This window comes from Alosa sapidissima, chromosome 7 (genome assembly GCF_018492685.1).
Source record: "Alosa sapidissima isolate fAloSap1 chromosome 7, fAloSap1.pri, whole genome shotgun sequence".
In the NCBI taxonomy this organism is placed as follows: Eukaryota; Metazoa; Chordata; class Actinopteri; order Clupeiformes; family Clupeidae; genus Alosa; species Alosa sapidissima.
This window is the reverse complement of record NC_055963.1, coordinates 20,747,495-20,761,856: the sequence shown is the minus strand read 5'-3', so window position 1 is coordinate 20,761,856 and position 14,362 is coordinate 20,747,495. Positions and strand designations below refer to the sequence as shown.

General features: G+C 44.5%; 1 protein-coding gene across 2 annotated transcripts in view; it reads left to right on the top strand.

Moving 5' to 3' along the window:
* Positions 1 to 14,362, top strand: part of lmbr1l (limb development membrane protein 1-like) — a 25,052-nt gene extending 10,690 nt beyond the window's left edge. The window contains exons 3-18 of one of the 2 annotated variants that reach the window (XM_042098064.1): positions 3,092 to 3,176; positions 4,546 to 4,579; positions 4,860 to 4,999; positions 5,579 to 5,682; positions 5,790 to 5,913; positions 6,043 to 6,111; positions 6,483 to 6,547; positions 6,810 to 6,882; positions 7,158 to 7,235; positions 7,353 to 7,429; positions 7,517 to 7,594; positions 7,849 to 7,922; positions 8,518 to 8,608; positions 8,944 to 9,010; positions 10,319 to 10,519; positions 12,078 to 14,362. In XM_042098064.1, coding sequence (XP_041953998.1) covers positions 3,092 to 3,176; positions 4,546 to 4,579; positions 4,860 to 4,999; positions 5,579 to 5,682; positions 5,790 to 5,913; positions 6,043 to 6,111; positions 6,483 to 6,547; positions 6,810 to 6,882; positions 7,158 to 7,235; positions 7,353 to 7,429; positions 7,517 to 7,594; positions 7,849 to 7,922; positions 8,518 to 8,608; positions 8,944 to 9,010; positions 10,319 to 10,519; positions 12,078 to 12,163 — 1,446 coding nt within the window. In that variant the 3' untranslated portion in view covers positions 12,164 to 14,362. The remainder of the gene's footprint in view (positions 1 to 3,091; positions 3,177 to 4,545; positions 4,580 to 4,859; positions 5,000 to 5,578; positions 5,683 to 5,789; positions 5,914 to 6,042; positions 6,112 to 6,482; positions 6,548 to 6,809; positions 6,883 to 7,157; positions 7,236 to 7,352; positions 7,430 to 7,516; positions 7,595 to 7,848; positions 7,923 to 8,517; positions 8,609 to 8,943; positions 9,011 to 10,318; positions 10,520 to 12,077) is intronic. The other variant, XM_042098065.1, reaches the window with a different exon arrangement.

Below are 14,362 nucleotides of genomic sequence, written 5' to 3'. Positions count from 1 at the left end.
GCCACCTTTTAGTTAATCTGCCCCAGCACGTGGGTGTATCACAGCTGATCCCCCTTATAATGTCAAATAGCATGGTGGCCCCATGTGACCTAACTGCTAAACTCCATTCTTTTGTTAATGACGGAAAAACTCAGTCCCTTGGGGGGGGGGGGGGGGGGTTGATCGCCTAACACTTATTGAAGTAGTCTGTATTTTGGTCTTGCATTGTTGGAAGTATAGGTTTTTACTGCATGAAGTTATGTAATGCAACAAGGTATTTCTCCCACATGGCCAGGCAGAGAGATGGCCTCAAATGGTCTGCATTGTTGGTGTCATGTATTTAAGTCAGACACTACTTTGTTTGCTTCCTCTTTTGAGGAACCCTAGATCAATTCAAGCTATTATCAGCACATCATTGTTTTTGTTTGTTTCTCTTTGTTTGTAAAGTCAGGGCTTTGCTTTAAAAGGGCTTAATGCTCAGTCAATTTTCCCCTGAATAAACAACGGTTGATGATGCCCTTGTCCATTACCCCTGGTATCTGTAAGGTCTGTATATCAAGGTACTGGCCATTTTCAATCCAGTTCTTTTGCCGTTTAAACATGGGTCCATCTGGCTGTCTGTACCACTAGATTACATGTGGCAGCCCCTTTTGTTTGTCCACCAAAATTTAATTGTGGGGCGGCCATAAGTGGGTCAGACAAAGGCAGTGTCTCTGTCGGATGTAAAGAGACCCTTATGTTTGATCCCAGCTCCCACTCAACTTTGTGCCCTCCCTTCCCATTTGTTCTCACACTGCTATTCTTTATTAAATGAATGGTCTTCCTTTAGACATGAGTAATAGGATTAAGGGTGTGTGTGTGTGTGTGTGTGTGTGTGTGTGTGTGTGTGTGTGGGCTGGTACTGTGTTTAGTGTGGACTTCAGCTTCATGTTTGCGTTTAGAGGCATGTAGCAGTCGAGTACAACTAAGGCAGCAAGCGTTGGCATCAAGAGCATTAAACAATGGTTGTTGTGATACCCAATGCCTAGAGTACAGATGTCCTTACAGTGGGATTGGGTTGCAGCTGATTGAGCTGTTGTGGAACATTGACGCCTTGCCTCCAGGACCGCTGGGGGAGAGTGAGGCTGGGCTCTCTCTGCGTTCTTGTTTGTGTCAGGGCTGTTCTACCCATGGGTGGTTTTTCACAACTATTGTGTTATTAGAAGTGAAATGTCTGCATCCTGCCGACACCTCCCCCCCTTATTTCCTTTCCCCCTCTGTTCCTCTGAAGTCCAAGAGGATGCATGGGACATCACCTCTTCCTTCGATGGGAAGCCAATTTGTTTTGTGTTGCATGTGGTGCACAACTGCACTGGAAAACTAAGGCCTATTTCTTTCAACAGTTCTTAAATAGAGACTCACATGAGATACATGTGAAGGTTTCAAACTGAAAGACTTTGGCTTCCTCAAAAGAGACAGTGGGACTTTAGAGTAGAGGTCATGGTTGTGCATACATATGGGTCATTTCCACATCATCCTGCTGCCTGGAGATCCTAGTGATTTTCACTGAACATCTTTCAGTGCATTTCTTCACTTCCTGCCGTGTGCTCAGACTGGTAAGAGAGATACTGCATTGTCAGCAAAGTGCTTCTATTTTTCTACTCTTTTTTTTTTTTTTTTTTTTTTTTTTTTTTTTTTTCCCCTAGGTTAACGTTAAGCAAAAAAAAAAACATTTGTTAAAAAAAAAAAAGATTAATTACTTGATATTTTTAAAAAGTTTCAAAAGTATCTGACTTCTGAAAAACACATCTACAGTGGATGTTGGTGGCTGTCTATTTTAGGTTTTAAGGGTTTTTTGTGGCATGATTACATGGTACTGTGTGCTGTACTAATTGTCAATTCAGTCATTGCTTTAATCCTTGTCCGTAACTTTCACCCCCTTTCCCTGTCTCATTTGGGATAAACCGATAATCTTTGAACTCCATCTGTCTGGTCCATCTCTGTAGAGGGTTGAGAACTGTATTCATTTAAAGACCATCAGCTCACTATAGTACATGGGAGTGACTACCCAACCTAATTTCACAACCATTTTGTAATATTTCACCTCCATTGTAGGTTCTGTCCTGTCTTTTATTCTTTACTCACTCTATTGTATTACTTTGGCTCCTTCTCACTGTGTCGATTGACCTGTTCTGTCCCACTTACACATGTTGTTTGCACATGTGTCTGTAAACACACACACACACACACACAATGTACACTTATCCCTTGGCCTCTCCAGTCTGTACATTAAACACAACCATGCACATCAGTAGGGCGTGATAAGCGGCTCTTATGTCATACTGCTGTAAATGCAGATAAGCAGCTGTGCGCTAGTGTCAGGTGGAGGATTGCCATTCATGCCGTCAGATAACCAGAGGAACTCTAAATACACACAGCCTGATAAGTCACTGCCCCACTCACTGGTTGTCCATGACCATGTTGTCTCGAAGCTCAGGCCCACTCCAGATGTTCTGTTTGTTTATGAACACGTTTGTCCATTCCACTTACCGGTATATGATTTTGCGTTGCACAAATCTATGCATGCTATGTCTTGTCAACTAGGGCACAGAGTTGTATTTGCTAACCTGGTATGCAAGGTATTTTATAATGGTGTAATGGTACACAAACCACCTGTACCTCGGATTTTAAGTCACGGTTCAGTTAATTTTTGGTACAGTAAGTCTGTAGGTACAGCTAACCTAAAATTCACTGAGAGTATTTCTGATGCGCAACGTGAAGAGTATTTTGAAAGTCATGTTTTTTTATGTTAATTAGCTAAATTGACATGGTTTTCCACTAAATATATTTGTCTGGGAACTCGAATTTGAAACATGGTCCACAAGCAAAAAAGCCTACTGTTGATTACTGTGATGGACTGCATTCTGTACATTCGGTACACCTCTGTATTGAACCTAACGTCCTGTGCCTAAGCGGTTCGGTACGAATACGTGTACCTTTACACCCCTAGTATTCAGTAAGGCACGTTCTACCAGACCCTCCTTTAGCCCTAATTGTACTCAGAGGAAAAAGTGATTTCAGAGAGCTGCAGTGGGTGTTTTCATGTCTCTTTTCCCCCCTGTCTCTCCCACAGATCTGTGTCATTCTCTTCAGCTCCCTTTACATCGTGTCCTACCTTATTCTCACCCACTTCAAGAAAAATGCAGAGTTTGTCACTGGTGAGTACCAACAACCTTGAGGCAATGATGAATTTCGTTTAGATTTTATTCTCTATCCAAGCACTCCCACATCAAAACATCCTCCCCAAAAGCTTTGCTAAAAGGAGGAATGCTCGGTCCAGATGGATTTCTCCTGCTCCCTTCTGCTTTGAGTGGAGCTGCGTTGCGTAACCTTGTCCAAGCACAGCCTCCTCTGCGCACACTGAATATGCTCCAGCTCTTTCTGCTCTGAGGAACATGCTTATATAGGTTACCCTGTGTCCTTACTCCACACTCTGATGCCCAAACGCAACAAACAGGGGGTGCTCTGTGGCCACACCGGGGCCCCAAATAACTCAAGGAGCAGAGTTATGCAACGTCTCCTGCTCTCCTGTCCACTCGCCTGAATGTTCCTGCCCTGATAAACATACCCCTCCAGACACAGCGTAGCCCCGAGGCCCCTACTACAAACATGCACCGAACCTCAAAGACCTCATTTTGTCGCAACCCCCTACACCCACCTCCACACAACCCCATTGCCCTCTAGCAGTGTTCTACAGGTCTGCAGTTTTGTAAATAGATCACCTGTACAAAACGCCACGTTCTGTACCATTGTGCTTCAAGGTATTATTGTTCAGTCCAGAATCGAGTCGAACTGCTCTCAGTTCTGCAGTGACTGAAAAACATGCCATGGCGTGACAATGGACCTCCACATTGGTAAAGCCTATCGTCATCTTGCAGCATATTGGAGACAGATGTGTGTGTGTGTGTGTGTGTGTGCTATTCTCCGGCTGCGGGGCAGGCCGTGGAGCTGTGGTTCAGCAGGAGTTTAGCCAGCATGCTTATTGGTTTTTTGGGAGGGAAATGTGCAAGATAATACTCTCCAAACTCTTGCGCCACACTCACACACTTGTGTTCCTATTCATGCTGCAGGGTACCAGCTGTCATTTTAGCTCACCTCTTTGTACTTGTGCCACATTTGAGAAAACCCTCGAAAGACCTAGTTTTCATGTAGTCTTGTCAATACACCACCTACTTAACTGCATTAGAACAAGGTGTTCCCAACCTTTTACTGTTGTTCTGTTCATATCTGTACTATTTGGGCCATCAGCTCCTTTGTGCCATCATGCGCCATCATTATGTCTCGGCGTTATCTAAAGATTAGTCTTATTCCTCTTGCTCCCATCGGGTGCAGCTTAGCCAGATAACATATCATGTCTCAGACTTTCTCCTCATGTCGTCATGTTCTGGAGTGTGCTCACGCAGCATGTTTGAAATGTTTTGGTGGTGTGTTTTGACCAAAGGCAAATATTTTACGGTGTATGTTTGTGAATGTGTTCCAGTGGCCTTTAAGCTCCTAAACGTTTCTTCTTCAACTTTTTCCTCCTAGATGACATTGAGGATGCCACAGTCAACAAGATTGCGTAAGTGCAGACCTTTTTTCCTTTGAATCTTTTGAGTTAGATTTAAAGTTTGCATGATCAAAAGGAGATGCTTAGTCTATCATTTATGGATTAATTATATTTATATCAAACCCTCTGTGGCCTTTACCCCTCCAGCCTGTCATTCTGCTATCTGTGTTTGGTGCCAATGTCAATGTTATTCACTGTTCCAATGTACCACCCCACACAGTCCACACCCTTATCATAATCTTTCAATCCTTTTCTCTGTCTCTGTCTCTGTCTCTGTCTCTCTCTCTCTCAGGTTGTGGCTGTGTACGTTCACCCTCTCTGTGGCGGTGTGTGCCGTGCTCCTGCTCCCCATCTCCATCCTGTCCAACGAGGTGCTGCTCACCTTCCCCCACAGCTACTACATGCAGTGGCTCAACGGCTCCCTCATCCACGGTAACCGCCTGCGCACGTGCGGAGACACGCCAACAAACACATTTCCCTTTTTTAAGGTCATCACAGATGGCCAAGAGAGAAGAATGGTCAGTGTGTTGTGTGGGCATTGCTTTGTAGGGCTGGTGGCAAAATGTCTGCTTTTGGGCACCTTGCTATTTAGTGTAGGATTCAGATCTCGTGTGTAAAGGGTCAGGCCTGCAGACTTGTAAGGTTTTTAACGTGTCTTCTCCAGCTTCTACACAGTTGGGGTAAGCTGCTGGAAGGCTCCAGAGTTAAGGTTCAGCCACAGCAAAGCAACCTTTTTTGTTTTTCTAAAAACATTTCCCTGGCTTTTCTTAATACTTCCGAAAACACCTCCCATCTACCTCTAGTTCACACTGACCACCTTCCGAAACTTGTTTTGTGAGGTGTTAATAGGATAAAGATGTTGGAGACACATGCACCTCCTAGTGGTTAAAAATGATATCTTCAAGTAAATCCAGAATTATAAGCTTAAACTTTCCAGTCGATAGTCATGCCAGTGGTATTTTCTCTAAAAATAGAGTGGTATTCATGAAAGTGGTATTTGTCCCTTATCAGGCCTGTGGAACCTGGTCTTCCTCTTCTCCAACCTCTCTCTGGTTTTCCTCATGCCCTTTGCCTACTTCTTCCTCGAGTCGGAGGGCTTTGCAGGATCTAAAAAGGTACCTTCCCGTTTCCTAAAATGTTACTTAATACACAAGATAAGTAATGTTCTGCTGTCTAAAACATTGGGCATCTCTAATGCATGCTTTGTGTGTGTGTGTGATAGGGCGTGATGTCCCGTGTGTATGAGACCGCGGTCATGCTGCTGCTCCTGAGCCTGCTGGTACTGGGCATGGTGTGGGTGGCGTCGGCCCTGCTGCACCACCACACAGCCAGGAAGAGCCTCTACGGTGAGTCCCCATCAGTCTAACACCACTTCACTAAGTCCTTTCATGTGTGTGTAGACACCAGCAGAAAGTCCTATTTTTGTTTATATCCAGTATGTTCATTTAAATGGGGCTGATGTGTGTTTTTCTCAGACCTGTGGGAATACTACCTGCCCTACCTGTACTCAGGCATTTCACTGTTTGGAGTGCTGCTACTCTTACGTAAGTACACATCAAGTGTCCTCCTTTTTAAGGATGACTGCTATTTGAAGTGTGGTGCTTTTCTCCTACATGTTGGAGTAGATTCCATGCTTGTATTCCTTTTGCCATTTAGAGCATAATTGTTACATTTACATTTATTCACTTAGCAGACGCTTTTATCCAAAACAACAACATGTCGATTATATTACAAGGGCCTTACTCAAGAGCACAACAGTGTAAGCCGGGAATTGAACCCAACTTTTCAGGCTACTGTATGCTAGCCCGGCTCCTTATCCACGCTACCACACATGTTCACATTAAATACTACAACAACAAGGAAGTCGAATTGTTCCCAATTGCAGTGTACTGACAGCTGTGTGTTCTCTGTGTAGTGTGCACTCCCTTCGGCCTGTCTCGGATGTTCAGCATCACTGGCAGCCTGCTGGTCAAACCTCGGGTGAGTCCATGCGTCACCACCCCCTCCCCCCAGACTGGCTGACCCTCTGTCCCTCTCCAAGCCTGCAGGAGAGCATTCTCTCTGGGCAGGCCAGTGATTCCTTCCCCCTGATGCTTGTCTCAGCTGTGCTAGAGTTGGGGGGTCTGTGTGGGTGGCTCATCAGAGGATGACTGTATCTTTCTGTGTGTGTGTGTGTGTGTGTGTGTGTGTGTGTGTGTGTGTGTGTGTGTGTGTGTGTGTGTGTGTGTGTGTGTGTGTGCAGCTGCTGGAGAATGTGGAGGAGACTATGAACTGTGCAGTGCTGGAGGAGGCCTCTCTCCACAGGAAGCTGAAGAGTGAGTGGGGCTGTGGTGGAGTGGGTGGGTGGGTGGAGGGGTCCACTCCAGTGGGGTGGGTGCTGGATAAGTAAGCGCTAAATGACAGCGGAGCACTGTGCCTGTGCTGTCCCTCATTTTAGAGTTGCATCGCTACTGACATTCCCCCCCCCATTGTTGTGATTGGCTCTCACATACATCTACATTTAATTTATTAATTTATTTAGCAGATGCTTTATCCACCTCTTCACTCATGCTGTTTTTATTTTTTTATTTTAATTGAATTGCATTTTCAGACAATGCCTCATGCTGGATTAATATGGAGTCAGTGAAGACGCAGTTTCTCAGTGTGCAGGCCAAACGCATTGCTTTAGGCAAGTCATCCTCCACCCCCATACACGCATATATATGTATCAATCATACACACATATGCACACAGTGAGTAGAACTCAGTTCCCTACTATTTCATCATTACTTTTATCCTTTCGCAGAAATGCGGAGGAGGGCATCCCCATGGCAACGTAACTTGGGCTACCCACTGGCCATGCTCCTGCTGCTGGCTCTAACGGTAAGAGGTGTGTGTGTGTGTGTGTGTGTGTGTGTGTGTGTGTTTCAGCACTGCAGAAAGCATAGTAATGTTTGCTTGTCTCCTCAGGTTGTGTGTGTGCTGATGGTGTGCTTCCACATCTTGGAGCTGCTGTTCTACGAGACGGCCATGCCCAGAGGAATGGAGGTGAGCTGCCCCAGTTGTGTAACTGCAGCTATGACGTGCTCACACTCAATGGGCCTACCCACTCAGCCCACCCATGCAAACTGATTCACGTCACTTCAGCTGCCGACCCAACCAAACTATGCAAAAAGAGACAGTGAAACGAAATCGGGTTGGGCAGGCAAACTCAGGGCAAACTCTATGTAACTAACTGTCTTGGTTCTTGAATGTAAGATCCATTGTATTGACATGCCTCATGTTCCTCATGTTCTCTCAAGGACCCGCGGCTGGGCATGGCCTCGTTCTCCATATTCGGCTCCCTGGGAGCAGCCGTGGAAGTGGTGCTCATTCTGTATCCTTACCCCTGAAAAAGCCTCGTTCAGACTACACAGCCTTACTAGTCACAGACACTGCTGCAAATCACATACGGCTCACTGATTTGTTGACTTGCCGCTTTCATTTATTTTAACGCATTAAAGTTAGCAAATGATTCACAACAATTACACAGGCATGCATTTTTGACAACACTAGTAGCATAATGTGTTATCCTTTATTCTTTACCTATGGTAGGCATATGCACTGTGTGCTCTCCCTCTGTCTCCAACTCGCATGGTCTCTGTAACATGTAGTCACTGTTGGTACTGGAAACACCACCCACCTGCAGTTTACTCTCCACCTCTGTTTGGTGATGCTGATCTTCCACGCTTCTGTTGTTTTGCATAACACAACTTTGTTTTCTCATCACATGCGGGGGGCCATCAGTATTTGAAGTGGTTGTAAGAGTCCATCCTTCTCTTGCCAGCATAAGTTCTTTGAATGATTTATTAGTATCTAGTTTTTTTGCAGTTAGAACTCAAGTCAATTGTTACCGCATTTGAAGTCCGTGTGCTGAAGCTTTGTAGGTCGCGGTTGGTTATTGCTTTTGTCCTTGACCTGCCGTGTGTCAGTTATCTGATGGTGTCATCCGTGGTGGGCTTCTACAGCTCCCCGCTGTTCTCAGGTCTGCTGCCTCGTGCTCAGGACACCACCCTCACACAGGTACACAGGTCCCCATACCCTCACACAGGTCCCCATACCTCACCAAGGTACACAGGTCCCCATACCTCACACAGGTCCCCATACCCTCACACAGGTCCCCATACCTCACCAAGGTACACAGGTCCCCATACCTCACACAGGTCCCCATACCCTCACACAGGTCCCCATACCTCACCAAGGTACACAGGTCCCCATACCCCACACAGGTCCCCATACCCCACACAGGTACACAGGTCCCCATACCCCTCACAGACCCTCCCTAACATCCTCTAAACCTGTAAGCTACATTTTAGTTCAGGGTCTGACTGTGTCTCTGTCTCCGCCTCTGTCCTCAGATCATTGGGAACTGTGTGTCGTTGCTGGTGCTGAGCTCAGCCCTGCCTGTCTTTTCCCGGACACTTGGTAAGCTAACCCTCATGATTTTGAATTCTCAGACATGTTTTTTTAGTTTTCTTTTTTTTTTCTGGTGTTTTTTTCTGGTGTATGATCCCAATGAAAATCTCAACTCCTACTTTTAAACATTAACCTTTAACTCATTGAGTGCCAAAAACGTAATATTACGTTTTTCCTTCCCATGCCTTGAGTGCCAAAAGCGTAATATTACGTTTTTAGCTTTTAACACCACTTGCATTGTCTAGACACTCGAACACACTTTTATATGTGATTTTGGGAACTCTGTGATGAATGGAAATGAAATATATGACGATCGAAAACTCTAGACATTTTATCTGGACATTTTATCATAACTCGGTTGCCGCTTTGGGTCGAATCAGTGACGCATGCACGTCATCTCAAAACCAGGCCATTTTCGTGGGTCTATCACTAGGTGGCAGTCTCGCCAGGTCTCGCTGATCACTTCCCGGAAAGTTTACAGGCAACACTTAATATTTCTTGAAAGACGTTATATCCATTTCTAGAAAAAAACAGCAATTTTGATTAAAACTAGCCACTGTTTAGCTTGGGATTTCTCAGGAACAGAGGCGTGTAGAAATACACGGTTTGCACCCACTGAGAGCTTAAAGTCTCACCTTTTAAACGAGCCATTGTATTTGTTCATAGCTATAACACAGAATATGCTGTGGCTGTACAAAAATCACCAACAATGGTCTAGATTGCTGGCACTCTAGGACAAAGCTTCCAAAAACAGCTTGGCATTCAATGAGTTAAACTAGATTTGCCTTTTTGTGTATTCAGCATTGAGAAATGTGAAGAGGGGGCATTTTAAAAAGTGTTTAAGATGTTGATTTTTATCTGTGGTTATTTGTGAATTCTGTGGATGTGGGTTAAGTTCTGAATTACATTATGTCGAATTACTTTAATCATTTTAGTGTGAGGCACTGAACACAAATGGCCACAAGAGGGCATACCATTCCTAACCCAAACCTCTGATTTCTTAGAGCATGTATGAAATGGGTCAAATCAGTCTGGCTTTGGGACCTTAAGTTTCCCTTGGTCATTGAGTCAAGACCCACATTTGTTTTATTTCAGATTTATTATACTGGCTAGTAAATACACATAGGCCTATACATAGTATTTCATAATATTTTTAGCATAAAAGTGTAAACATAATAGGCTTTCATATTCAAAGTGTAGTAAGGGCAACATCAGAACCTATTCAGAATGATTTTGTGACCCACCAGCTTAGAGCCTGTGATCTAAAGGGTGTTCCATTCGTTATCCCCTGACCTCTCCACTTCATCTCTCTCCCAGGCATCACCAGGTTCGATCTGCTGGGAGACTTTGGACGCTACAACTGGCTCGGCAACTTTCACATTGTGTTCCTGTACAATGTGCTGTTTGCAGGCCTCACCTCGGCGTGCCTCATGAACACGCTCACCTGGGCTGTGCAACGGGAGCTCATCCGCGCCTTTGGTCAGTCTCTCTCAGTCTCACAGGGGGGGCTACACCGGGGCACGTAACTGAAGCGTTCCGTTCGCGTGACTCTCATCTGCCGCAACAATTAGCTTCCACTATAATCAATAGAGCTGCACTCTTAAAACGAATGTGTTGGAAACAACGCAACTTGCGTTGTTTTAACACATCTCTGTGTCCAGATAGGGACCACTCAAGTTTGTGTTGTTTCCTTTTTAAATTTGTGCACAAAGTGTGTTGAAAATAGCACAACTTGCGTTGAATCAACACCACTTGCGTTGTCTCTTTTTAACACATCTCTGTGTCCAGATAGGGACAACACCTTCCTTTTAAGAGTGTGGCTACACCAGACGTGATGGCAGCACGTGTGTTCGAAAAAATTAGACCAGCCTTCTAAAACTATTTTTACGTTAGGTGAACGGCTGCGCACCCTTTGTAGCCTCCCTGTCAGTCTCTGTCTCTGTGTGTGTCTGTCTGGCTCTGTGAGTATGAACGATTGCATCGCTAAAGCTGTATAGTAAAGGCATGAGGCATAAAGGGGATGGTGGACAGGAGTGCTAGCATGTTGTGCATTGTAATGGGAGTTTCCCCACATCTCCTCATACTTTAAAGCTGCAGCGAGGAGTTCTGGTCTAAAAGTTGCAAGGTAACTACAAAAGATATGTAAAAACCATGCAAACATCAACAGTAGCACAGCTGCCATTGAAGTTCAACTGGTGTCTTTAGTGTTACGATTGGTAATGTAGTGCTGTGAAGGTTTTGCTTACTCTTTCACAGGGTGGTTTGAACTGAGCCACAGAACTACATGGTACCTACCGGTACATGGTATAGGGTCATGTGAAGATGACCCCAGAGTTAGTTGTCCGTAGAAAATTAGCTGAAAGGTGACATTGTTACATACTGTTCATTTAGTTATGTCAGTGCTTCAGTATATTACTACATGTGTCCCACCAAGAAAGGATGATGTGTTGATATTAGCTAATCATGTAACAGGTGTGTTTGAATATGCCTGAGAATTTAGCAGGTGTATTGCCATTTGTCAGCATTTTATGACATGCCTGTGTGCTCTAGGTGTTCCTGTACAGGCCTGTGTTTCCCTATGGGCTGGTCTTTCTTCCTCAGATAGAAAGTGCACAATTCTCTCAGGAAGGTGTATGGGGCCAGGAGGGCAGTACAAGCCCCCAGGGGCCTATGGGTTGGGCCGTCCGGCCCCTCTGTGTGTGTGTGTGTGTGTGTGCTCCAGAGTCACACACACACCCTCAAGCTCATGCACTCGAGCCCTCCGCCCAACACAAACACGGCAGCCCAATACGATTGTCCAGCACGCGCTCTCACTTGCACGCTTCCACACCCCCGCCCTCCTCAGCGCTCAGATAGCATCTCCTCTGCTCAGTAGGAGCCTGCCCCTGCCTCTCCCTCCACTGTTTCAGCTTTTGTTCTCAAAGCTCATTTGCTTGCTTTCTCTTTACCTCTTTTTTTTAAAAAAAAAACCCTTCTGGCTGTTTGGCTTTGTTTTGTTTAACATTACACTAGGAGCTCAGATTGAACTGATATCTGCATTTTTTTTTTTTTTTTGCCCTTTTTTGTGTGTCCACAGGCCTCCACAAACTGCCCCTGACTGTGTCTCGCTCCACCATCCCCTTCAAGCTGCTTGTGGCCAGCGGGCTCTCGAGGATCCAGTGAGGCGGCCGGAGCGTTCTCTCGATCTCGCCACTCTAAAGGAGCTCTGCTCTGACCGCAGCCTCTCCTGGCGTCCAACAGAGCTGCTAGATGCCTGTGGGGATTGGCTGGAGGAGCACCTGGATACAGAGTGCCCAGGTGCACCCAAACTCAGTGTCAGGTTTGACATGACCGCGCTGTTGATTTGTCTTTAAGTGAAGTGCTATTGTAACCAGTCCCAAATAGACAAGCAATGTTCTCGGAGGGACCAGAAGCAGCAGTGACCAGTGCCTCAGGACCAATGCACTGAGGAGGACTGCACACTGAAGAGCAATGGCTCTATCAACTGGGAGAACACTCGTCACTGATGGGACAAGCCATTTTAGAGGGCGACCTCATGATGATGTAATTTCCTCTTCCTGCTTAATGAACGGAGCATCTCTCCCCTTAATACACCTGTGCACCCCCCTTTTTCCCCAAATGCACATTTTCCTTTGACACATCATTTATTTTTAGAGTTCATCTTAAACTACAATTCACAGGCTCTGCTATGCACTGCTAAAGGGAGATGAAGAGGGGAGGTGTCCTCAGAAGAGCACATCAGATTAATGGGGGGCAGACATTGTGTTTTTATTGAAGCATTGGTTGGTAATGTTTGCCTCACACGGCAAAGAGGAGGCTTCAGTCCAAATGTGATCTAAGCATTTGACAACAAACAGTGAATCTGGTGTTTATGGCTGCTGTTGTTTGGATTTTCCAGCTGCCTTAGACCAAGGAAACTGTGACGTTTTTAATATCAATACTGTAAACATGTTTTTTTTTTTACTCATTGTCTTGTGTGAATGAAGTGCAATATTATATTTGCTAGTGAAACATTTTGCAAAGGTTGTATGCCATAAAATCCAAAACCTTTTTAGCCCAGTTGATTGGAAATGTGCAATACAGGAATGTGTGGCATTCATTTCCAAATGTGTATTTGGACAGGGGTTTAAGTACTTTTATAATATACATAACAATTACTGACTTGGATCAGGAAGTTGATTTATTGACTTTGTGGTTATGTTGCCATTATAGATCCAATGTACCTAATGCATCTCACATAAGTCGTGAATGTGTGCACTCCCTCACTCTCACTCACCAACTTCAAACCAAATTTAGATGGCTCATTCATTTGTTTAGATTGAGTAAAGGGGAATGTTTGACTTAATCCCTCTTTCCCAATAAAATGTGAAGCCTGTAAAAAAGTATGTATTTTGTAATGAAACTTGACACTCAGTTCCAGTAATATATGATTGTGTGTGTGTGTCCGTCGGTAAACACCAAGTGAAGAGAATGTGGTCCTTTAATTTCTGATCAGCAGAGGGCAGTGTCTTCCAGTTGTCTTATCTGCACATGGCCCTTCTCTCGGTCCCCTGGCCTCTGTCATCATCCTTCAGTCTGTTGTCACACAATATTCACAGTGCCTTTTGATCCTTACATGTGTGTAGCACAGTGGGTGTACAAGGTATTCTCTCCTTCTGTGGTTGTTTAACTTGTTACACTTTTGATCCGCATATTTTCCACCAACTTATTTAACATGTTCAAATACTTCTAATGTACTTGGAAAGTATAGTGAGTGAAATGGTGAAAAGGCCAAGGACCACTTAACCAATAAAACAAAAATCACAGACCACCTACCTAAACAAACAACAAAAAAACAGCAGTAGCCTATATTAGACAATAGGTCTACTGAACCACCTTGCTTGTTGTCTTTGCACCTTGCTTATTGTGTCAGAGGACTCATAAGATTTAAAGTGTTGTCGCTTACACAGACAGTGTTGCAGAACTGCTTGGATTTACATACAAGTTGGTTCAATATTGCAAACAACTCATCTGTATTATATTTTACCATGTCTGCTCGCGGACCACTTGGGATCGCTTGCGGACCACCAGTGGTCCACGGACCCCACTTTGAGAAACACTGTTCTATAGCATGAAGTGGACAGTGTATGTAAAATTAAAGAGTTAGTCCAGAAGAATTCTTACAGGGAACCACTATGGAGTGTGGACTTGCAAACTTATATTTCAGTAATGTTTTGATTATTATCAGTTTGGATGACAGACTGCAAATGTTTTTATTGGTAATTTATTTACCTTGTCAAACTATACATTTCTGATGCATAAATTATAAATACTGAGTGTTTCAAACGGGGAAAATTAGTATTAAATGTATTTTAACCCTTA